At 52.3% G+C, this 23,450-nt stretch overlaps 2 protein-coding genes across 2 annotated transcripts; one reads left to right on the top strand and one right to left on the bottom strand.

Moving 5' to 3' along the window:
• Window positions 1-1,785: 1,785 nt before the first annotated feature.
• On the bottom strand, window positions 1,786-2,497 carry TRIVIDRAFT_187107 (uncharacterized protein; the record flags this gene model as incomplete). The annotated part of the gene is made up of 2 exons (XM_014097281.1): window positions 1,786-2,185; window positions 2,238-2,497. The coding sequence occupies 2 exons, from the start codon at window positions 2,320-2,322 to the stop codon at window positions 2,109-2,111; spliced, it is 162 nt and encodes a 53-aa protein (XP_013952756.1).
• A 4,010-nt stretch (window positions 2,498-6,507) lies between these two features.
• On the top strand, window positions 6,508-8,398 carry TRIVIDRAFT_204689 (uncharacterized protein; the record flags this gene model as incomplete). The annotated part of the gene is made up of 6 exons (XM_014097280.1): window positions 6,508-6,791; window positions 6,855-6,914; window positions 6,954-6,999; window positions 7,095-7,350; window positions 7,422-7,514; window positions 8,079-8,398. The coding sequence occupies 6 exons, from the start codon at window positions 6,508-6,510 to the stop codon at window positions 8,396-8,398; spliced, it is 1,059 nt and encodes a 352-aa protein (XP_013952755.1).
• Between the last annotated feature and the right edge of the window lie 15,052 nt (window positions 8,399-23,450).

Raw genomic sequence — 23,450 nt, 5'->3', positions numbered from 1 at the left:
CTACGAATCGCCAACATGGACGTACAGCAGTTGACACATACAGTTCTGATCAGGCATGCACATAATTAACTGCCCCCAGCTTCCACAGCCTGATACCCTTGATTACTCACACATGCAATTAAGCAACTCATCCTCAGCATAAATCTCTTCACTGATATAATTAGAGATGAATATACATGCGTGTCGTATGTATGGGCCCCAACACGAGACAATCGATGAAAATAATCACCAATTACAGCAAATCGGGCATCAACATGCCGACCATCGGGAGCAGGCCCAGCCCACGCCAAGGATAACAATCCTTCCGGCCTCGAAACTACCCGCGGTATTTGGGCGAAGTTCCTATGCCGTTGCCGTGACATTGCATCGACGCTGATTGGCCATGGAGAGCAGAGACAAGCCAAAGGGCGTCCCGTCAGAAAAATGTCACGCGCCGCGATTCACCGGGATTTTGGTGAGGTAAAAGAGAAGGGGGAGCATCAAGGCAGCCCCCCCCCCCATCTCGGACCCTTTACAGACACTGCAACCGCACAGACTTGCCTACGATACTACGCTATAATGAACAGGCACATTTACTATTTGCTACGATAATATGTCTCCGAGCACCCCCAACTTCGCCTATATGCAATGCTACGCTTTTTTCTCTTCATGCATGCAGAGAGACAGAAAGAACAAGAAAAAAAAAGGACCCCAACAAGTTCGGGAAGAAATCATGCCTGGCCGTGGGGGGGGAGGGGGCCAGAATTCAGCCGGCATAAACACTATTGCGCAATAATATGCAAACACCGAACACCGCTTGGTCGAAACAAGGAATGCTTGGAAGGGAACTGCAGAAGAAAAAAAAAAGGCTGGCCTCCATTTTTTTTTTCTTTCCCTGGCTAACTTCTCTTCCCAGACTGGTCACCGAAATCCTTCTGCATTTCGCGTTTGAGAGTCGGAGAAACGAGCGGGATAACCAAGAGCAAAACAAGCAAGCCGGCTCAACCCTTGCTCATATCCCACACAACGGATATAACACGTCACACCACCGCTTGGAAACACACCCTCCCTCTGGCTGTGCAGTACTGTATCGTCGTGTACATAGTATCTTTCTGGATCCCACTTCGAATGTCGATGTCTTTTTATGAATTCATTTATCTGAGAGCCGCCTGTCAGACGCCTATCGATCCATCCCGTGAAAAAGAGTCTTACTACGTACACAAGACACGACCGGCGTGCCCCTCTCTCACCAAATTACTGATCGATAGCGCGGAGCGGAAGGGCTCGACTACTCTCGAATCTCGCCTAGCCACTTTTTTCCCTCGCATTCTGAATCCGCATACGACAAGAATGGGATTGGATTGGATTGGGGGAAGAGAGAGAGAGAGGGGAGGGGGGCGTTCCGGAAGTGGGAGCAGCAAACGGACAAGGGCGGAATACAACAGTAAAGTATTACACCACCCCTCCCCCAAAAACTGACACGCAGCCCTGTCGAATGGGGGGAATGAAATGTCAGCATTAAAGAAAAAGAGCACAGACTGGACACGAGAAGCGCCATCTCGGGGGCTTCGACCAGATCGGTCCATCCCTCCGGGTTGGCTTGGCTCGGCCGAATCGGCCGAGGGAAAAGCCGTCATCGTGCATGGTTGCTCGTTGATATTAAAGATGGCTAAGGATGCTAAATACCCCCTAGCATATTGTACTAGGGAGCGGCAGAAGCAAGCTTTTTGGGGCCGTTTTAGCTTTAGTGGTGTCTTGACCTGGGCACTAAAAATGAAACGCTTCAGCAAAGTGTCAATGTATTTTGTCCCCATTTCTCTGTAACAAAGGGGGCACAGCCTTGCCGTTCTGTCACAGCCGTCGGCCAACCTCAGCCCTATCAAACTCTATTGTCCTTTTATTCTTCTTTTATTTTTCTTGTTGGTTGTTGGTTGTTGTATTGTTGTCAATCGGAGCCCAAAGAGGGGGGAGGATCACCGAATAGCTAGACTGCAACTCTTTCAACCTGACAACTCAGACAATACGCACAACAGTAAATCGCAATGGCTGAATAATGGAATCTTTATGCGCAGTTTGTTGTCGCCGTCATGAACGGGTGGGTAGTGCCTTGAGATGACGTGAGGCTAGCTTCAAAGCAGAAATCTGGGCAAAGCGGTCAAAGGATTCAAGACGTACGGACGCTCCGGGCTGGCATTTACTGTTTCTGGTAAGTTGCTTCATAAGCTGCTCCTCATGGAATGTCATTAATGGGCTTCTAGAAGGCTTCGACCCACGGACGTGCTTACATACATGCGAGTGCACGAGTAAGTACGGCCGTGTCAAACTTCCTGCGCGGGAAGACATGAAGGGGGGGCGTCTCCGTTTGCCACCTTGTCAGCAACGTGTATGGATAAACTCATTCCGTCATTGTTTCCTAATCCGGTCACCGTCTAGGCGTTTCCCGTGGATGAATGTTCATGAGCTTATAGCTGAGTTGCTATTTGCTAATACAGCCCAAGATTGGTATCGTCTCTGGGACGTAACCGGGGGGGGAATAACACATGGGCAGCGCAAAAGCTGTCTTGTCAACTTGATGATGCGGACATAATCCTCCTGGCTTGCAATTGACAACCAGATATCCAAACTGACAGCATGTTCCAGAGGCTAGGACTGGATAGTGGTCCCCAATTGCAGAGTGTTCAACTTTCCTTGCAAGGTGAAGCAAGGGGGGCTTAATCTCGGACCGCAAACGGAAGCGACAGTAAGCAAAAGTTGACGGCCGGCCCATAACAAGCCCGGCATGCACGGCAGTGGATGTCGGGAATTAAGAGCTTCGGACTCCTAATGCTTCCTCTGTCGAGGGGAGTGACATGCCGGATTCCATATCACAAAGACTCGCGACCACCGGTGACAACACCATAAGCTGAGCATAGCAACGCTGAAAACATAAACGGATCAGGACAATACCCCTCCCCAGTTTCCCTTCAACGGGCGTTTTTTTCCTGATGGTCACGGTGACAATCGCATCAGCCGGTGGTTCGACATGCCGGACATGACAGCAGCCACGTCCGAGTCCGTCCAAATTAATAATAGCATGGGGGAAGTTGAAGCTCCACGCGCCGCTGATCTAAACTTGCCTGGAAGGGTAAACGCATACGAGAGCACGTAGCCACCTGTCCCAAATTTGTGACCTTAGTCATTAACAGGGTCTTCCAGAAAGAGAAACCCACGAGGCATGAAAGGGGGGGAGGACACGGCACAAAAAACGTGGCGGCAAAGCCGTCATCGTGGCAAAGTCAATGTGATGGCGGCGTCATCATGTAAGGCTGCAAACGTGGGAAATAGGGTCCGCGAGATGGGGAGCCCGGGGAGAGCCAAGAAAGCTTCCTGTCGCTGCTGCCGTCCTATTGCTGCCACGGAGGCTATTGCATTCCGCGTATACGGTAGTCTCTCATACGGTGACCTGGAGAAGGCCCGTGACCATGCGTTTTGTAAGTGAGTAAGTATTACGTGGTTTCGCGCAGCGAATCCCGGTCCGCAAAAGGGCCGTATTGTACACTGGCGACGGAGCGACGGCCTTGTAAACGAGAACGAAACGAGTGAAACTCAAAAAGACACGGAATTGGCGATGTGTTTGAGAGCAACGGACTAGACATAGTCTCAGCGTATGCGCTTCCTGAGTGAGTCCACAAAACATGGAGAGTAAAGGACGTGGACACCGCATAAAGATCGATGCGGTAAGTCAAAGTAGCATATACGTAAACTATACCCCTTCCTGGGGAGAGATCCCACAAACTGGCACGGGCGTTGCGATGTCTGCCTGCCTTTCTGGAAGTAGTGGCATGGAGCCCGGGATGCGTGATTCGATAGTGTCGTTGAACGCTCAAGGATCCGATCTAGCAAAATCTCCTCAAGTGCCGGTGAATGCTTAAAATTTTGAATCAAGAAGCGTTTTCCAACAGGACCAGAATTACACCTTGTCGGTGTCTCCGTCAAAACAGACTAATCCTGCCTGGCATTTACTTCAAAGAGGCATCGTCAAAGTTTGGTTTCGACTCCTCCCCCACTGCGGCCCAGCTGACGGGCGTTGGCCAAGAGCCCTGCATCCCGTCATTGAAGATACCAAGACCTGCATGACGATTAGACCCTGAAAGGACGAGTCTTTTTTTTTTTTTTTTTTTTTTTTTGTTTCTTTTTCTTCCTTTGTGCGTGTATGCGTGTGTGTGTGTGTTTTGTTGGCAGGGTCATTCGATAGATGCTGTAGTGCTTACTTTAGCCCAGGACATGCAGGCGTAAAAGTTCTAGCCCTCTTCTCTGCCCACGGAGAAATAAAACAAGAAGAAAAAGAGGCAAGTGGAAACCCAAAACCATGTCCACTCCCGATCTTGATGACTGTCGCCTTCGTCCATGTTTTGTCAGGGTCCCGATGACGCCGAGAGACGCCGGATCTCGTCGGACGCCATGCAGCACCGACTTGGATCCCGCTCAGGGCCCGGCAGCTCCGGCAGGGCTCCGGCTCGTCACACTGTCGCGGACATGGTTTTCTTTCCAGTAGACCAGTAGACCAGTAGAGGCTGTTTAGCCTCCAGAAGGATCAGGAGACAACTCTATCATGCCGTGCTTGTCATAAGCAGAGCAACACGCCCAGGACGGCGTTTCGTTGCTGCCTAGCGAGGAGGCGCCGGACCCGTTCTGATGAATTATGGTGTCGGTGTAGGGCACACGCAATGACTTGGCCCGGAGAATATTATGACTTGTTTCTTCCATAATCTAGAAACGGCGTGATGATATTTTCCGCAGATATCAACACGCCACGGCAAGCCGGGGACTCAGGCGCGCAGAGGGTATCTCGAGTATCCCAGGCACACGGGCCAGATGGATTTGGGTTTCTCCGAGCAGAAGCTCAATAATACCGTACATAATGCTTTCTTAAGCAGGGCCCGCTTAGACGGTTGATGACGCCCGCCGGGAGGAGAACACATGTGGCAAGAAGCATTTGCCAAATGTGTTGGAGCTGATTAATTAATGAGACAGCACATGAGTCGATATTTCGTTTACGCCCGTTGGCATGAAATATGGTACGATAACGAGTTCCGGAGCAACGGGGTGCATGCATGCGTCGTGTAGATGAAGTCCGGGATTGTGCTTTACAGCCATGGCCTTGTGTCTTGCGCTGCTCAACAATTAGCCTCCTGTACTTGTTTATTTCTAGCCTCTTGAATTACCATTGGTCACGCCGCCGTGTGTTACACAATCCTATTTTGCCGGTGGGATTCATGCAGCCCAACTCACATGGACTGTAGCAACGATATGAAGCAAACACAGGCCTCCCGCAGCTTTCCCCTCTTCCTCTGGTCTCCTCATTCCGATGCCATTGCCGAGCGAGCATCCGCGCTCTGGAAACGGGGGCAACCTGTAATCGTTTACAAAGAAAGGGGGCAGCAAAGAGAGAAGAGAGACGCAATTATGTCCGCAGCAACTCCGACGCCTGTACTGTAGTGAGCACACGAGTAATTTCCCCCGTTGATGACGGGACATCAGTCATGGCGGTCATACTCGGTACTATACGGAGTACATGGCAGCAATAAATTGCCTGAGGCCTTGTAGGCGGCGATTCACCACCAAGCTCTGGCAGAGGGGGGTGTTGAGGATGGATGGCCCGGATACTGTACTCATGACCATGGTGATGCCGGCTGGAAATGCGCAAACGAGGGAGGCATGGAGAAGCCCTGCATTTACTGCATTTACCCCTCACAACGCCTCAGCAACCAGGCGGTCCCAAAGCTGCACGAGTACAAGCTCTGTGGCCTGTAGTCAGTCTATCCCGTCTTGTGTGGTGATGGGAAAAGCTCGCAGAGGCACAAGGTGAGGGGATTGGCCAAATGGGGAAGATGCGTGGAAGCTTTCTGGAAGGCCGTTGCGCGAGGAAAAGGTGGTGTGGATGGTGGGTGAAGGATGAAGGATTGAAGCTGCGGGTCTGCGGGGAGAGGCCGTCATCAGTCAGCGACTTCTAAGGCTCTTCCCTCTGTAAGCCCAGCAATTGGTGGCTGAAGGTATTTGATTACTGCACGTGGTTACAGGTACTGAGCGTTGTGCTGCCCTGCCATAGACGACGCAGGTACATGTACGAGTACAGGCACAGCTCCCGCCCTGATCGCAATCCATTGCAGTTTCAAAATCCCGCGATGCTCATTATAGGTAGGTAGGCAAGTAGGCAACTCGTATACATATAGACTACTCATAATAACGCCAACCTATACTATACCTAGTGGGCAGAAGGATCTCATCCATAGGTTGTGCATCTGTCTGTGTCAAGTTTCAGCGACACTTGGCCCGCTAGCCCACCTCTCCTACTCCTAGTATAGTACTCCGTATTTCCTCTCTCTCTCTCTCTCTCTCTCTCCTTCTCTCTCTCTTTGGGGTCAAACAAAGCCCATCCAATCGTTCCATGACTCGAGCCATCTCGCATTTTTTTCCCTTTTTTTGCGATGCCTGCATTAATATCTCACAAGACCGGCGCCTGCTGCTGCCCTGGACCCGGACCTGGACATGGACCTGGATCCGGCACAGAACAAGACGAGACAAAAGACGGAGACAGACAGAGACAGACGGAAGCCGTCGAAACTTGAGGACAACACGGGCATCGTTTTTTTCTCTTTCTTTCCTGTCCCTCCACAGCACCCCCCCCCCCCCCCCCCCTTCCCCTCGTACCGCGCCGCATCTTGTTTGCGCGAGACACAGACGGGCGTCGCGGCGGGTCAACTGGAGAGCGCTGTTGCTGAGCGGCCGAACCCAAAGCACCGACCCTATCGCCGCCTGGCATCGGCCTCTATGTGTGTACCGGTCGGCAACCGCTCTGGTTTCAATTGTCTGGGCGGCTTACTATTACTACCTAGGTACTACTCGTACTACTCGTACTACTCGTACTTTAACTACTGGGCATACAACGGAGTACCGTACATAGTACTACTAATGCTATATCCGTACCTACCTAGGTACACAGGACGGAGGGAATCCGGTGCAAGCAAGTACCCGCCCATAGTAATTTGTACGGGAGGGAACCCGGGCAGCCAAAGGGGGCGTGTCGATAGCGAGCAAAAAGGGCAAAAGGCGCGGCATGCTCTTACATAGTACAGCACTTTGGCACAGCAGCTGGCGAGACATGGGGCATTCATTGGGCTGAGAGGAGCGCCACTCTTATGCATCGCTGCTTGGTATCAGGTAGTCTATGTACAGCCGCTCTGGAGCTGTTTGCTTTGCTTTGTGCTGATTTTGCCTCGTTTGAGCTGGGAATGCGACGGTACTGGGACTGTACCTATGTACTGCCACGAGGGGATCTGCAAAGGGAATACGGAGTATATGTACTCGTACTGTATTACAGCAAAGTACCTAGTAGGTACATACTCGTTATTACACCTCCAGGGCTAACCTACAGGTACCTATCTAACCTGCTGGAACTACAGCGCTCGAGCTCACTAACATCCACCAGACAGAACAGACAGAGAGCAGCATCAACTCTCCAGGTACATACGAGTACAGTGCCGAGCCTAGCCCAGGTTAGCACCTGTCCAGCACTGTACCGTGCCTTGGTAGCAGGTGCATGCGGCAGTACTATGTACCTAGCGCTACTACCTGTACCTGCAAGGCGCGATTCTGCCCCCCTATGGCCCTATGGGGTACCTGGGAGTACCTGCACATGGCCATCCCAAGGCCCCAACCACAACCACGTACCGGTTCCTCCATAGCGGACGGGAAGGTGGCGGCACATGGCGTGCCCTGGGAGTGGGGCAGTGCGGCCTGCCCCGCTTTGCCTGGCTTTTTTCTTTTCTTTTCTTTTTTTTTTCTCACTGTATTTTATTTGTTTTTGTTTTTTTTTTTCCTTTTTTTTTTCTATATATACCTACCTATGTTATATATTATATAGTACGGAGTATAATAAATGAGATGAGAGAGGTGATCAGCCGTCTCGTCCACCCCTTGTTTCCGTCTCTTCAGCTCGGATATCCGTCTTGGTAACTCTACCCGAGCAGAAAGGGGGGGGCTCTGTTGTGTTAATCACCGGTAAGGCTGTACTAGGCAATGCGTAATATACAGTACGTACTGTACTTTACTTGTATCAGCTGTATTACTCTACGTAGTACTCCTCCCTCTGTGTTTACATGTGCCATTACCTGCTTCTTCTTCTTCTCCTCCTCCTCCTCAACCCAACATCAAGCCAGGCTGCCCGAGTGACATGCCCAATGACGACAAAACCCATGACCTCGCAAAATACTGCCCTGAAGGAATGCTGCTACTCAAGACCCGCTGCCAACAAGGCTGTCCAACTGACGGCGGCCTCTACACAGTCTCCGAGATGATGGCCACACCACCATGCCAATGCGGCCCAGCTAGCGCCGTCGTTCTCTCAAACTCGGAAAAGTACCGTCGTCCTCTCATATAACAAGACACACCAGACACCAAAAAAAAAAAAAAGCCCTGGGAGGTGGCAGTGCCCAGAGATTACTACGCTTCAGAACAGAGCCTAGCTCGAAAACCACCCTGCGGCACGTAGATTGCGGCATGCAACGCACATGCCAAGGATCGAAAGAGACAAAAAAGTAAAAACAAGGTATAATTCCCAAACTCGACCATTTCTCCGATTATAGTCGTTTCCAGGTTGTCTTATTTCTGGGGGATTTTCCCAGCGGGAGCCCCATCCGTGATAAGCAAGCACATGCTATATTCAGACAATGCCAAGCAAGGCGGCGGCCCCCAAAAAAACACCGCCGGCACGGAAAGCTACCCTGATTTTTTGCCATGGCAATAGTACTATGTGCACATACTGTATCATGAGTAATGAATAGCTAAAACGTGAGAACCTGCTGAATCGAGATAATGGCCACGATGATGATGCTGCCGCTGCTGCTGATGACGATGCTGATGATGATGACAATGGCCACGGGGGGCGTATTATGGTGTCCGCAGCACCGCTTCCCAGCTCAAAAAGCGACGCCTTCCCAACAACAGCCCATAACCACCCCAATTCACCATCGCCAAACGGCAATAAGCAACGTCAATCGCGTGCTTTGCATATGCATTTCGGGTAAGCTCCGACTTTAGTCCCCTCCCGAATGCCGCGTGTGAACGCGAAAGAGCGAGGCCGCGCGCGGGGGGTAAGGGAAAGGGATGGATGGATGGGATGGATGGGATGGATGATGATGAATGATTAGCACGAGGCGGAAGGGAAAAGGGAAGTGGGAGAAGGGGGGGGTACGAAAAACCACGACCCCAAAATAAGAAGTAAACCGCCAGAGAGCAAACGAACCTTGAAATCCCGGAGCCTCTGCGAATCAACGCTTCCCATTCGTAAAACTCACGAATCACGTCTTGGAGATTCAGCCATCCCGATCTACGATGGCGCTACTCTTACAGCCCCATCTTTTTTTTTTTTTTCCCTCTCGTCTCTTTTCTTACTCTTCGTCTCTCTTATTAATTTTTCGTTTTTGGCTTCACTTCGTCATGGTCCCCCCCTTGTCCACACACACCCCCCCGTCTTCCCGCCTTGTCCCCTTTCGAAAACCTTGTGAGAATAGCGCCGTCTTCTTTTTTTTCCCTTTCTTCTTATTATAAGACGAACCGGAACGAACAGGATAATACAACCAAGCGAGCTTTTTCCACGAGGCTTGTCCCTCCACCCCCGACAAGCCTTCATGTTATACAAAACAAGGGAACAGGCCCAAGGGAGGGGGGCGTCTCGTACGAAAAGCCGCACTAACATGTTATTACCCTTTTTCTCATCAAAAAAAAAGAAAAGAAAAGAAAAAGGCCACGCCCCCCATCCACAAAAATCCCGACCGTCCGACCATCCGGCCGTGTCCTCAGCCACAGGGCAATATCCCATCATGTACAGTAGCATATAAGGTTGAGGGAGAAAAAGGCCCACGGTGACCCCATGTTGATGATAAGGCTGGCACCACCAAGCCTCGTAAGGAAGCAGGTATAAGTAATCAAGCAGCAGCCCTATACAGTACCAACAACAGACCACAGAACCCCCATACAGCTAGCTTGCCGAGCCCTGGTCTTCTCCATCCTTTGCCTTGCCTATCTAGCGTACGTGATTTGTTTCCTGTAACATGCTTCGTACAAGGCAGGAAGCAGCGAAGCTATACTAGGTTACCCGAAACACCCCCCCTTAACCCGGGGCAAAGCTGATATTATAGCAGCAATTACTAGTTTGCCAATTTCCAACAAGTGCCCTTGACAAGGCCGCAAAAAAGAGCCAAAATGAAATAAATAAACACAAATCATTGCCACTCGTAACTCGTACCGGGAATCCGATGTATTGACGCCCGGCCAAGGAAAAAGAGACCCGCGGGGGTGAGATGAGGCGAAGGCGCCTTGATTTTTCCTCTGGCAAACCCAGCGCAAAACCACCCCCGCGGTAGCATTCGTATCTGTCCTGCTTATACGGAACGTATTTAGGGTTGCTTTTATTTTCTGTCTTATTTCATTTTTACTTGGCCTTACGAGCTGTAATATCCGAACCCCCCCATTACTGGAGAAGCTATTAGATGATGGTTGCGGCAGATCTCTAGAGAGAGAGACGTAGGCCAGGAAAAAGACCACCATCCTCGTAAGGGGGATATTCCAGGTCCTGGGGCGAAAGAATGCAACCTTGCTTGGGTCGTCGTCGTCCGTTTAGCCGATCCGATTTATCGCATCGTATTGCCTGGTTAATATCGCATGCCACGCGAGCCGAGGCGAGATGCAGTATCCCTAAGTAAAGTATTAGTCAACACAGACAAAAACAGTAACAGGCAGCAAGCGATATTCATGTAAGCTTCACTTTTGCACTAAGCAGCTTCAGCTCTGGCTGGCGCCAGTCATCCGCTTCAGCCCCAGACGCCAGAAACAGGCAAGAGGTGGTCGTAGTAATCACCCCGGCTTCCCATGGAATTGCCGCTCCCGTACCGTACAGAATCGTCTTCTTTCCATCTCCGAATCCAACATCTCCGACCCCATTGTATTGGGTTGGCAAATAGGCTGGGTCAACGCACGTGCAAACGGCGTGGGCATAAACTCACGCCGTGCCCCGTTCGTGGTGGACCCGGAAATATAGTCGAGCAATCGTCACCACGCCTTATGGATCCCAGTGTATACGATGCAAATACGGACCCGCGATGCAGCTCAACTCCCATTCCCAGACGGTCGGTTCAGGCAGAGGTCCCCTATCTGCCTTGGCATCACTTTTACCGGACACACGTGCGTAGGGGAAGCGGACAGGAAATAGCTTAATTCCTTTGCCTGGCGACAAGGCGGAATTATCATAGCAAGCATCCTCCACCCAATCTTGCCAAGCCGCATATCGAACTACTATACGGAATCCTCACGGCACCGCTGCCATTTTTTGGACCCTTCGATCGTTTGACCAGTATGACAAAGCTCGAATCTCAGCCCACGAAATCATTTCACGTTCGTAAATCGCCTCAAAGGCCTGGTGGGACCCTTCCTTCCGAAAGGGCGTGTTGGTTAGAATTCTGGAGTTGCAAGAGGGGCCAAGGAAGTAGCTGCAACTCCAATTTCAGTTCAGACCCAAGACCTTTTGTTACTTGACTGACTTGTATGCCGTTTTTCCTTGTTGTTACAGATCAAGGGTCTTGTCGTTGGCGGCTATCGCCCGTATGCCGCCCCAGGAGTGGGACACACACCGCACGGGCCGGGGGTTGTCCGCGAAATCGCTTGTTTTTTAACCATACAATGGCGTCAAGTTAGCCTCAGTAATCCTAGAGCCAGTCAGATGCTCGTATACACTCGTAACAACACCAAGGGAAGGGAAAGGGGGAGTGTGTGATGGAAGGAATTAGGCGACAAGCCCAAATAGTCGCCCTACCTTTCCCTTCGCAGTCTGGCTCTGGCTCGTTGCCCATGCCGAGTCATTGAGCGTCTCACTCGTAAATTTTCCTCTTTTGGGTATATGCTTTTGAACCATCTGATCCTCTTCCAGCTTGGTGTTTCTCGTCTCTCAAGCCACCGTCGCATATTCGAGCCTCCCTGCTTGGCAGTTTAGTAATCCCGCTATAGGCGCCGTTCGGGCAATCATCCTGCGGCAATGGCTGAAGTCACCCCACTACTCAATCGCTCCGACACCAAAAGAGCCAAAGGGCACGAATCATGGGGAGATCATGGACCCTTTTCTTCGAGAGAAAAAGACACCGGTAGCGTGTAAGTAGGTTGAAACGATCGAGAGCCGCATCCGCCCTGTTTGCCGCCGAGCGCCGACTCGTCTTGTTTCGATTCGAGGCCCATTCTGTAGCCCCTGGAGGGTAGTGAGGGTAGTATAGCAGAATTTGGAAGCAATGACTCGACCTGACTCGACTCGACTCGAGCTCAAGTTCATAGCCGAATTGCCTTTGCATCTGACCTCTTAATTAATAACCGCCGGCTCGGAATGAATGAATCGTGATGCCTGCCGGCTCAAGCCCACACACGCACCCGACAGTCCGGGTCGTGTCCCAGACAATGTGAAGCAATGCCTCGATAGAGTAATAAACAACAGAGACACGGCTATTAGACACGGCAGAACGGGCGCAGTGCCGACGTTACATCGAGGGCGGCAGACACTCCCGGCCGCGACCGCTACGAGTACCGCTACGAGTACCGCTCATGTCTCTCCTCTCCCTGGACAGCTTGCTTGCCCATACTCCGTACGAGGACACTCCTGATACCCAAATAAGTGAGTCGAGGGTGATATCTGATGGCGGGGCCGGGTGCTAAGAATCCGGATGACTGTACAACGCATTACTGAAGGAATCTGTGCCGATTCCGGTAGCATTTCTGCAGTAAGCCAGCAGGCTTGGGAAAACAAGGCGGTAGGATCAACGCAGTTTACAACCCCATTCCTCCGTTAGCAGGCCGTCCAGCATATCCCTCGCCATTAGCATCCTCCCGTCAGGCCAGCACACCAACAGAAACTCCACATGAGCAAGCCTGGGGCCCAACAGCAGCCCTACATACTCGTACTCGTACGAGTAAGGAGCACGCGCCATGGCCCAACCTGTGGTACATCCTGTGGTACATCCTGCGGTACCTCCTGCGGTACATTCGCCTACCCTGCATCATTTGGCGGAATGGGCATCGCGAACTTTTGCGCGGAGCTCGGATGTACATGCATGTCGCATGTCGGTCGGTCACTATCCGGCGAGTACCTAATCCAAGTTGAGGTTTTTTTTCTGTCTCTCGTCCTCTTCCCATGTCCCATAGTCGCCTGAATCATGAGCTTGGTCGTGCCGTAGGGCGTGTAAAACAAGTAAGAGTAAGCATGCCGCAGAAAAAAGACATCATAGCCAACACGCCTCTTACAGCTCCCCTGTGCCCATCGTGATATCTACGCCCGAAGCATCGCCAAAACTAGTCCAGTCTGCTGCGATTTGGAATTTCTCGGCTACCCAGCTTGGGGTTTGATCCTGGGGAAATCCATGCGACAGCCGCAATTGGCATATTTTTGCGGACTTTTTGATTTGTTGATAGCCTATTGCTCGTTTAACTGACTCGAGCCACAGTGAAGGATCCGAGGCTTTGAGATGAAGAGATCCACCTCCTTATTATAACCTCAACAACACCTCACACGAGTTTCACCGTAATCTGTCTCTGTCAGGACTTACCAACAGAGAGATGGGGTCGTATATAACAATATACGGCGACTTATATAAGCCCTTACAGGTATAATATCCACAGGGCAGCATCGTATCTATACGCCGGCGCAGATAGCCTCCCCCCACGTAGAAAGTAGCTCACCCCTCAGGACCCAAGGTGAGATGGAAATCACTGGTAGTGTAAGAATTTGTAAGACAAGCACCCTTGACGCTATATCGACCGCCGTTTAGTCGAACGCTGCTTGGATGAGAGTACGAGCATCTCATCACAGCAGGGCAAAGGGGTCAACGGAGATGCCAACTAACCTTGCAGCTAGTGTGCCACCTTAAATATAACACGCAATTCTTTTCACCGCGGAGAATCGCAATCGCCGCAGTGTATTCCGCATCCGTATAGCCATAACCAGATCCTCCCGCTTAGATCTCCCCAATAGGAGGTGGACCAGAAAGAAATGGAAAGAGAATCTCATCCATCGGATAGAGATGATGCCAACTAGGTGTAAGAAATGTTCGGGTTCCCCATCCCCACCTCTAGTTACTTTGTCCTTTTGTCTCTGGAATTCTAGATGCGGCAGTCTGCATGCCCCCTTGCAGCGGGAATAAGACAACCCATTTTTTTTTTTTTTTTTTTTTTTTTTTTTTTGAATCATTGCTTATTTTCTGATTTGGCCTGGGGAATAATAGAAGGGTGCTGTTTGTTGGACCTTCCCCTTGTCGAGGGCTAGTACTCGCAGTTCAAGCATCAAATTACGATGCAATCTCCTCCCCTGAAAAGGTTATGCATGGGTTGGCTACCAGGTTGGTGGCTTTAATGGACGTGTATCGGCCGAACATTGAGGCATCGCGGCCGCTCCTCGGCCGAGCAATAGCCGCGCCAAAAGGGAGTGTATCGTGACCCATGCCAATGAAGTCGAAACAGGCAGCAGTTATGCAATAGCAACGCAGCATAACTCAACACACCAAACTCATACCCCTGGCCATATGCTGACTTCGAATAGATCCCAAGTCCGCCGTTAGTTGCCTTCTTGGACTCAAGAGCGCATACTAGCACAAATACTGCCCCCCCTCCCCCCAGATCTCAAGACTCGAAGAGACGCCCATCCCCCTAGCGATTAATTAGACGTATACAAGTAGTAGTCAGTCAGAAAGAGGAGACACATTCGAGGCGTGTATAAACAAATCAGGCTGCAAACCGGTAAGTTATTGCGAGTGCTAAGGCGGTCGCTCCTCAGCTATACATGCTCTGGGGCCGCTTTTTCAGCCCTGTGACTGCTGGCCCTACAGACGCGCGCCCCATCTTGAGAGCAAAGAGGAAGCCGAGACAAAACGGAAACGGAAAAGACTGTTGATTGGGAGAAGACGGACCCCCGGTCATCTTAGTGCTGGGAATGGACTCCTTGTGTGTCACTCCTAGCCAATCACTAGGGCCTGTCGTGCTGGTTCACACGCCCCAAGGTCCACTTGGAGGAAGAAGACCAGGCAGAGGAGTACGAAGTACTTGTTTGTACCAACTCGAGTTAGGAGGGGCACAGATACTGCCTAGTACAACGACTAGCAGTACACTCTCATGGGCATGAGACCCAATGCCTCCTGCGAAGCCCTACAGCAGGGCTGCTTTAACTCAATTGGGCGAGGCCATGGACTAAACCTCATATCGTAAACGTAGATTTTGCCCCTCCATCCGGCTGTGCTGTGGTTGGAGGGGCTGAGGGCCAGGGAGCTGTAGCAAGCGGCCTATCAGTAAGCTCCATCCTCATCTCGGACTCGAGGCTTTCTCCTTCATCTCTCTTGTCCGCACATCTCGGCTCAGTTCCTCGTCCTCGTGTCTATGGTGTGATTAGTCCCTTGGCCAGCTGAACTATTGCTTGGGTGGGAGCAAACGAGCAAACCAAGGGAGGAGACAGAAACAGAGACAGACAATCAACATGGGCAACACAAGGGACCACATGACCGGCAGCTCCTGCACCAAATTCATCCTTTCAAACGCCCAGCTGAAAATGGCCTTTTTTGTCTCTTGTTTCCTGTGTGTCTTACTCCCCCCCCCCCCCCTTTCCGCCACCCCTTTCCATTTGTTGATAGTTTAACGCCGTACATGTTATCCCGTAGTGCGCGCGCATAGTCGGCCAATATTTTGCGTTAATCTGGAGATTCAACCTCAGCTCGGCTTTTGCTAGTCAGCGCGAAGGCGGCACTCTGGGATATTCCGCCAGGTTATGCCTGTTCTGGCATCCAATTCATGCTGGTTTTGGGCTCTGGGCTCCACACGCCACTTGCTGCCTGCTTACTCAATAGCCCAGAGCCCAGGTGTACGTAGGCTATCAGACAGTTTTGTCTCAGCTTCCCATCGATGCGAGTCAAGCTCCAGGCTTCGTCGTGGCAAAAATCTAATCCGACATGTCATCATGATGCCTCATCCCGCCCAGTCATCGCAACCCATCTCGGGATAAATGTAATTGCTTGAAGACGCCGGTTGGCCGCTTCCTGGAAACTCATTAGTCTGCCACGTAACGACCAAGCCACGCCTCTCTCGTGTACAGAGTTGATCCCCGCAAAGCCGTGTCCCAGAATAGGACAGCATACCGCGGACACATGGCATTTTAGATTTCCCTTAGTCAGTTGGAGATCGACAAAAAAAAAGGTCCAGAAAACCTGTTGTAAAGCACATGGAGCCAAGGCTACCAGATGCCTATCTTTCGTAAAACGCACGCAATCTGGCCAGTGACATTTAGCGAAATGGTCATCCCTGCGCCCGCGGCTGGACGTGTTTCCTGCTGCCAAAGGAATTCCTCAATTCGCATTTGTGGTTCACCAGTGGTACGATGATCGGCTGACGAACAGAATATGCAATCATAGCTGACATGACTCTCTTCAACAGCCGTGTTGCATGCCTCGCCGTGCCTCAACACTTGGCCCGCCCGCAGTAGGACCGACATACACCAACAATCACCGAGGGTACAAGATCTTCAGGGGGGTTCATCTTGCATCGGAAAGGATAGAGCAGACGATCTAACGCTAGGTTTCCGATTCTCTGCATTGCACGCCGTGCTCGTACCAAGGTAAGAACAAAGAAAAAACATAGCCCAGTGTTGCATCTCGCCTAGGTGATTCGCGCCAGCCGTCCGCTCCTAGGCCGTGGTATTTCTGCATATATCTCTAACATGCCCAACGTTAAGCGATCGGAGGAGAGGCACGCTTGAAGATGCACTCTCCGTCCCACCCCGCTTATCCCGGACCGCATCAACCAAAGGCATCCCCCTTGCCCTCCCTTCTGACGCCCACCTGAAGCCTAGTGACGGGACCAGGAAAAAACGTTGGCCCCTTCTCCTTTGGGCAGCATTCGCGCGGCGCGAGCAATTTGTGGGGAACCCCGACTTCATATCGGCATTGTTACCCTCTTTCCATCCATGTTTTCATGTGCTAGAGCCAGTTGTGGTGCAGCGCATGATTCTCACAGGATACCCGCCATGACCTAGTTCTTAGGCGAATCGTCAGACCGCCGTCTAGAATGCTTCTAGCGTTCCTTGCTAGACCAGATAGCGCCTAGGCCATCTATCGAAGTTTGCAAGATAACCGGGCCATGTTGTCATCCTTCTACCAATGTCGTCGTCGCCTGTCTCGTCCTTCCTAACTTGGTGTATTCTTTGACTGTCGTTTCCACTTGAAACGCGGGTCCCATCGGTAGATCTTTCTTGTTGTGTACTTGTATAATTAGCAGCTCGCTGTTTGCTGCTTTGCCCGAGCATAAGGAGGAGGAACAGTGCTCTTAGGCCCGTGGGCACTGGTAATGCGGCTGTGAGGTTGTCTCTGCTGACCTCATCACTAAGACCGCCATCGGCTGCTCGCTCTCGACGGGAGAAGAACCTAGTTGACGTTTGTAGCGCGTGGCATGTCTGCAGGCCCCCCCCCCCCCCCCAAGGCAAATGCAGAACTACGTAGCGTGTACTCCGCAATTCCTGGCAACATCTGCAAACCTTCAACCGCCATCTTGGTTCTTGGTACCAAAACCCAGGTGTTTCCGGATGAACAAGAGCTGGCGGCGCCGGCAGTTGACACGGCGTGCATCCGTGGCGACGGCTTGCAAATCGGTCGTCGGAGCTCGGGACCCTCTTTTACCAAGTTCGGTCCGTACATGCATACGAGCGTGCGAATAAGATGCAGCCGTTGACATCTAAAATGGAGCTCAACGTCAAGCTGCCCCAGTTTTCCCCCTTCGGCTCCGTTTAGACAGCAATTTGGTTCCTGAGTCTTGTGGGCCCAGACTACGGGGACCTCGAAGACATCCTGGTCGGCGACCTCCCAAAACCCTCTTGAGATTTGTCTTGCATACGTCTTTACACTCACATCTTCGGCTTCCTTGTGTAAGACACGCCGTGTCTCAACTTCTTAGCCCGCCATCATGATTTCTTGCGGGCGTCGTTGACCCCATCAGCAAGGCACTGACCAGGCGTGAGAGCAAAGATGAGGCGTTTACCACATTCGTAGTTCTTGGATGGCGCGTATACAGCACAGCATTGGCTGACACCGACTCGTCGTTGTCGCTGATCCTTATTTTTGTTTCATTTGATTTTTTTTATCATTCCGATAACACGGGCCACGCCCCTTAGCGGACTTACAGCCCTACGAGCAAAGCTGTGACACAGGAGGCGCATGTGCGTTTCTTGTTGTGGAGAAGAGCAGATGATAGTTCGCGCCACATTCTAAGGCTCCAAGGGCTGTAAGAGAACCTTGCCGCTCCCTCGGCGCGTCGTCGTTGCTTCCATGACGGTATGCTGCATAATCGCCCGATGCACCGGTTCGTCCGGACTTTTGTCCAGTTCGATGAAGATTTGCTGTCGAGTCCACCATTCAGGCCGCAAATAATGTGATGCGTCGCCTTTGCTCAACACGTCCTGACTCGAGTTCTCTCCACATACTTCCACTGCAAGGAAAATCTCCCGTCTCCCTTCGTCCGAAGACGTAATATGTTGGGAGATGGTCGGTAAATCGCTGAGATTGGCATTATTAGTGCCGGGCCACCTGGCTCACACGCGAATGTTTGCTAATTGGTGTTTATGCTTCAGCCTTGCGGACCACCCCCTCTCGTGGTGCCGGCCAGCCTTGTCGTGACAACCACGCTAATCGTTCAATCTCCGCCAAGGCCCAACTGGACTGCAGGCTTCTGGAAGATCCGGCTAGAATCACTGTAAAGAGGGTCTTGTTTCCACTCGTGTTTTATAAGCGCCTGTTGAACAACTCCCCGGCGCCCGGAGACTTTCCAGGTAGATTCATAATGGGAGCTAGAGAAGGGGACTAGCCGGATACCTCGGTCGACCAACTGGTATAGCCGGCCGCCTTAGAAAAAAGAACTTCAGCAAAGTTGTCTTGTGGGCCATTAATACACCTCGAATATATTACAAAGAAAAGCCTCCAGTGGTAAGAGGTGGGGGTTTGGCACGGCCGTAAGATGTACCATCGATCCTGGATCGTTCGCTTGACCATATTCTTGGCAACGGCAGCAATAGCTGTAGCATCTTTGAGGTTTTGCCCCTTTGGCTTTTGTTATCGCTGCAGCAACTCTTGTTTAAAATTGCCCGTGGACATGGTATGGAGACTGCGCATATGCCAACGGGCGTCGAGCCCAGACCGCAGCCGCATCTGACGACAATAAGGTGATACTGCTGGCAGCATGTAGGACAAACGGCTAGATGCGCCTGTTGAGGCTTAGCTGCCGCATCGGCACCGTAGCATATTCTGTCCAACCACAGAGCGCACACCGGTACAACCAGTTTGGGATGCCAGGGTGTGTTGCGACTGAATCCGCCTCTCGAAGCTTCATACCATTCACAAGGCGCAGTTGAGTGGGCCGCGAGCCGTGGGAGAAAAGCCAAGTTGCGTTCTGTACATGCAAAAGACGGAACAATCCGTTCCCCCCCTTTTCTTTTTTTTCTCCCTCCCACGTCGCTGCCCCGACTCGTGCGCACGATGGAGCGATGCGCCAGCCGATAATTCAGGCCGCTAGGCTGATGTTGCCGGCGAGGGATGGCAGCTGGAGAAGAAATAGATGCAAGGAGTAGCTGGTGTTTTGATGACTCCAAAGACGGGCTTCAACGGGTCACGTCTCGACGCACCCCTCCTCTTCCCTCTTTTTCACGCCGGCCGGGAGAGTCATGGACGGTGACTTCATTTCGCTTTCGGGAGCCACGACATCGAGCTTGGATGCCAAATGTAGAAAAATCATCCGCTGCTTGTCAAGCCTTCTTTTGGCGGGGAAGCGGCATACTCGACCAAGCTCGGCCCACCTTTTGCCCTTCTATTGACGAATATGGCGATTAAAAGCGGTGGTGGTTAAACGCGGAATTGGGAGCATGGCCCTGCTCGTCTCCATAAGGCTGAGAGCCAAATAGCCTGCCAGCGCAAATATGCACTTACCCATTCATGTCGTCTCATAAGGCAATATTATGCTAAGCCCAGCTAACTATGTACTATTGTACATGGGCCAGTTGAGTGGCGACCCAGAGTACATGCGCTGGCAACCCGTCTCATCCATGGCGTACATAGTACATATGACATATACGAAGAGCCGTATTGACTCCTTGCTTGTTCGCCTCACGCACATCTTGTTGCCTCGTTCCGGACGATTGGCCGTGGGAGACAGTTGCCCTTTGCTCTACTTCGCCCTACTTGCGCCCTTCCGTCAAGATAGTATGCCGCCTTGCGGAATGTCTGCGGAATGGCTTCAATTGCCGACATCATGTACCGCAAATGCTGAAAGGGTTAGTGTCTCTTGTGAGTGTCAACTAGTGGGTGCTCAAACTTCCCGGTCAGCATCTTGAATTACCCTTGCTGGGACAATCGTGGTTGTCAACTTGGTGCGGTTCATACTGACACGGACAAGTCGTCGGCTCCGAAAAAAAGCCCTGTCGTGAAAGACCAACACACCATGCCTGAAGAGGCCATCGCTTGTGCTGGCGGAAAGGAGATTGCACAAGCGTTCGTTTGGAGCCCTGAAGCTGGCATGGCTAAAGCCAGGAGAGTGCCTCAGAACTGATGACACTCCCAAATCTGTCTCATGTGGAGATGTGGCTTTGGAGCCACCAGAAAAGGGCGGTTTCGCCATTGTCATCACGTGACTGTACCTGCTACGGCGCGATGCCAAGAGCGTATTTCCGTTGGCACATGCTGGGCAGGCACCACGTTAATTACCTGTTTCACGGTGACGACAGGCAAGGCCGAGCGGGTGTAGGGAGTTGATTGTCGTCTGCAGCCTCAACAGTTCCCGTCTCCTGGTTTGGGGCTGAGAAAGGCGCTGACGACACGGGTGTACAGGTGGCTCTGATGCCCACATCCAGATCGCCTTGCGCCCAGTGACGGCTTGTGGTTCAATACCTATTACTTGAATTGCGGGGCAGTATCCATAGCTAGTTGCATATCGAATCTCGTTTTCAGCAAACTACAAGTCCATGTAGTTTCCGTAGCTGGGTCCTTGCGAAGAGGGAGGGGCACGGGGGGTTTAGGCGGTGTCATGGCTGAAAGACCCTCGAGTTGGGTCATGTCAAGGCTGATCGGGCTAAGCAGGGAATCTCCCTTCATCGTCTGCACAGGAAAACCTCGCTGTTCGTGGGTCGGATCCGGCGACGTGAAAGGGCGGCCGAATCCCACAGGCCGATCAGCCAAATGTCCTCGGATGGGCTTAGTGGCTCCCTGGGACGCGTACCGGAGCACAAGAGCTAAAAAGTCTCCAGGGAACTGCTGGTCTCTGTGCGGAAGCACGGAGCGCCGCTTGTGACTCGGTGCCCAAAGCATGGGGACAGGATGCTAAGTCAGCACGGCGAGCTGAGCTCTGAGCTAGTCTTAGGGCGATTCAGCCCTCCCAGGAGCAGAAGCTCGTGCGTTGGCGGACCGGTAGGGCGCAGACGCCATGGAGGAACGCGGAATTATTGCGTGAATCCTGTTGCAGGCACGATTAGCTAGGCCTCATGGCTCCGCCCAGCTGAAGTTGAGCGGCTTGACAGGTTGGAAACCCATGCTGCGAGGCAGCATTTAGTGACATACCGCGGAAGCTTGACACGTCTCGCAAGCCACAATCCAAGAACCCAGGTCATCTGTCCACGGAAATTGCAGCGACGCAGGCGGGAGTTCGAGTCTGAGAGGCTGAAGCGAACTTGTCGTCGACCAACTTTTGACGCAAGGGCAAATCGGGGTTAGCAGCGACTCTGACCAGCAGCACACACTAGCCCAGAGCCGACATGCCGGAGATGCTGCGAATGAGCTACCCGAGACCTGATTCAACCCAAGGCATTTTCGACTTGGGCAGGATTGGGGTGAAGACGAGGAGATTCTGGTGGCAGTTGGTGACGTTTACCTTGGTGAGGCTAGGCTGATTGACTGGCTGGCGGCGGTTTTGAATAGAAGGCGGTGTTGGGCGGTACTACTCTATTCGACCTCACGAGGCCGCTCTTTCCCACCAACCGAATTTACACGAGTCGTTGTACCCTCTCCGCGTTGGGGATGACAATGGAACTTGCCCATCGTAGGTTGCTACTACTTGCACTTGACTAAGACAATCGCACTAGCCCGCCCACTAGCCCGCGGTACCGGATACCAGTGCAGAATACTGGCAGCGGGTAACTTGCAACAAGCATCCAGTACCGGCAGGTAGCCCAAATGTCTCCGTAAGCCTCTGCCTTGTCGTGGGCATTCTCACGACTGAGCGAGCATCTCATCTTCACCTCGCCAAGCCCCGTTTCCCGGTACTCCGTACTCTCAGGGCGATTCCAAATCCCCAGCATTGGGATGAGCTGAGCCCCAAGCGCAGCGAACCATATATCGCAAATCAGCAGGCTGACTGGTTCGCCGAGGCCATCGCTAACGTAAGAGCTGGCCGCGATGCTGGTCAGGACGACTGCGACTAATTACGAATACTTCACCAAGGGCATGCCTGAAACATCATCTGCTGGTATTTCTCAACGTCCGTAGTCTTGGCAGCCCAGTGCTAAGACGCCAACCTTAGGTAAATGCCACCGCCAAACCTGTTGACACGGCCGTGACCATGGGCAGGAAACTATGTGCGCCGGACATAGCACGAGTACACAGGAGCAAGTACAACGAGGGCACCGCCTGTGGGCAGGGCTGCTATGGCAGAGCCCTACACCCCTCCCCTCTCCCTGGCTGGAGTTGGCTGCTCTCTTGTCCAGCCAGCCGGAGGAATATGGTCTTCTCCGGTTCGGCTCTGAGAGTGACACTGCGACAGACTTCGTATATACTGCAGGCCAAATGACCCCGGTTTTTGTTGCCTTTCCCTTTCTGCCGCTTCCATCGCCAGGGGCCCGGAATCTGCATTCATGGAGGAGTGATGGCAGCCATGACTGATAGGGATAGGAGGGACTGGGGAGAATGCAAGTACAGGAGGGATGGCGGACGAGTGGAGCGGCCGTCATGTCCAGCGTCCAGCATCATCAGTCAGTTTACCAGCGGCATTCATCCATTCCCAGCAGCTCCAGCACCAGCATCCAGCACCGGGGCCGCACTGCTCACCTCAACCTGAGATGGATGTTGCCTGGCTACCTTAATTGCTTAGCGCCGACTTGGACTGGACAACGACCACGCCTCGTCGAAGCCAGACGCCCCCTCGTCCCCTTGTCCCTCGTCCAGCCCTGAGAGAGACAGCCCAGCCTAAAAAAGAGGCGCTCCACTGGTGGGATCAATGGCCCTACATACATGCACACCACCGTGCTTAACCCTACCAGTCCCTGGCTGCATCAGACACGCCCCCTCCTGGCCACTGGGGTGTTGTTCTCCTCTCACTCATCTTCCCAGACAGCGTCAGTGCTTGCCCTACAGCCCAGCGATGGACATACAACCCCCCCCCCCCCCCCCCCCCCC

The sequence above is a fragment of the Trichoderma virens genome, assembly GCF_000170995.1.
Source record: "Trichoderma virens Gv29-8 chromosome Unknown TRIVIscaffold_86, whole genome shotgun sequence".
NCBI lineage: Eukaryota > Fungi > Ascomycota > Sordariomycetes > Hypocreales > Hypocreaceae > Trichoderma > Trichoderma virens.
This window is presented reverse-complemented; position numbering and strand designations above follow the sequence as displayed.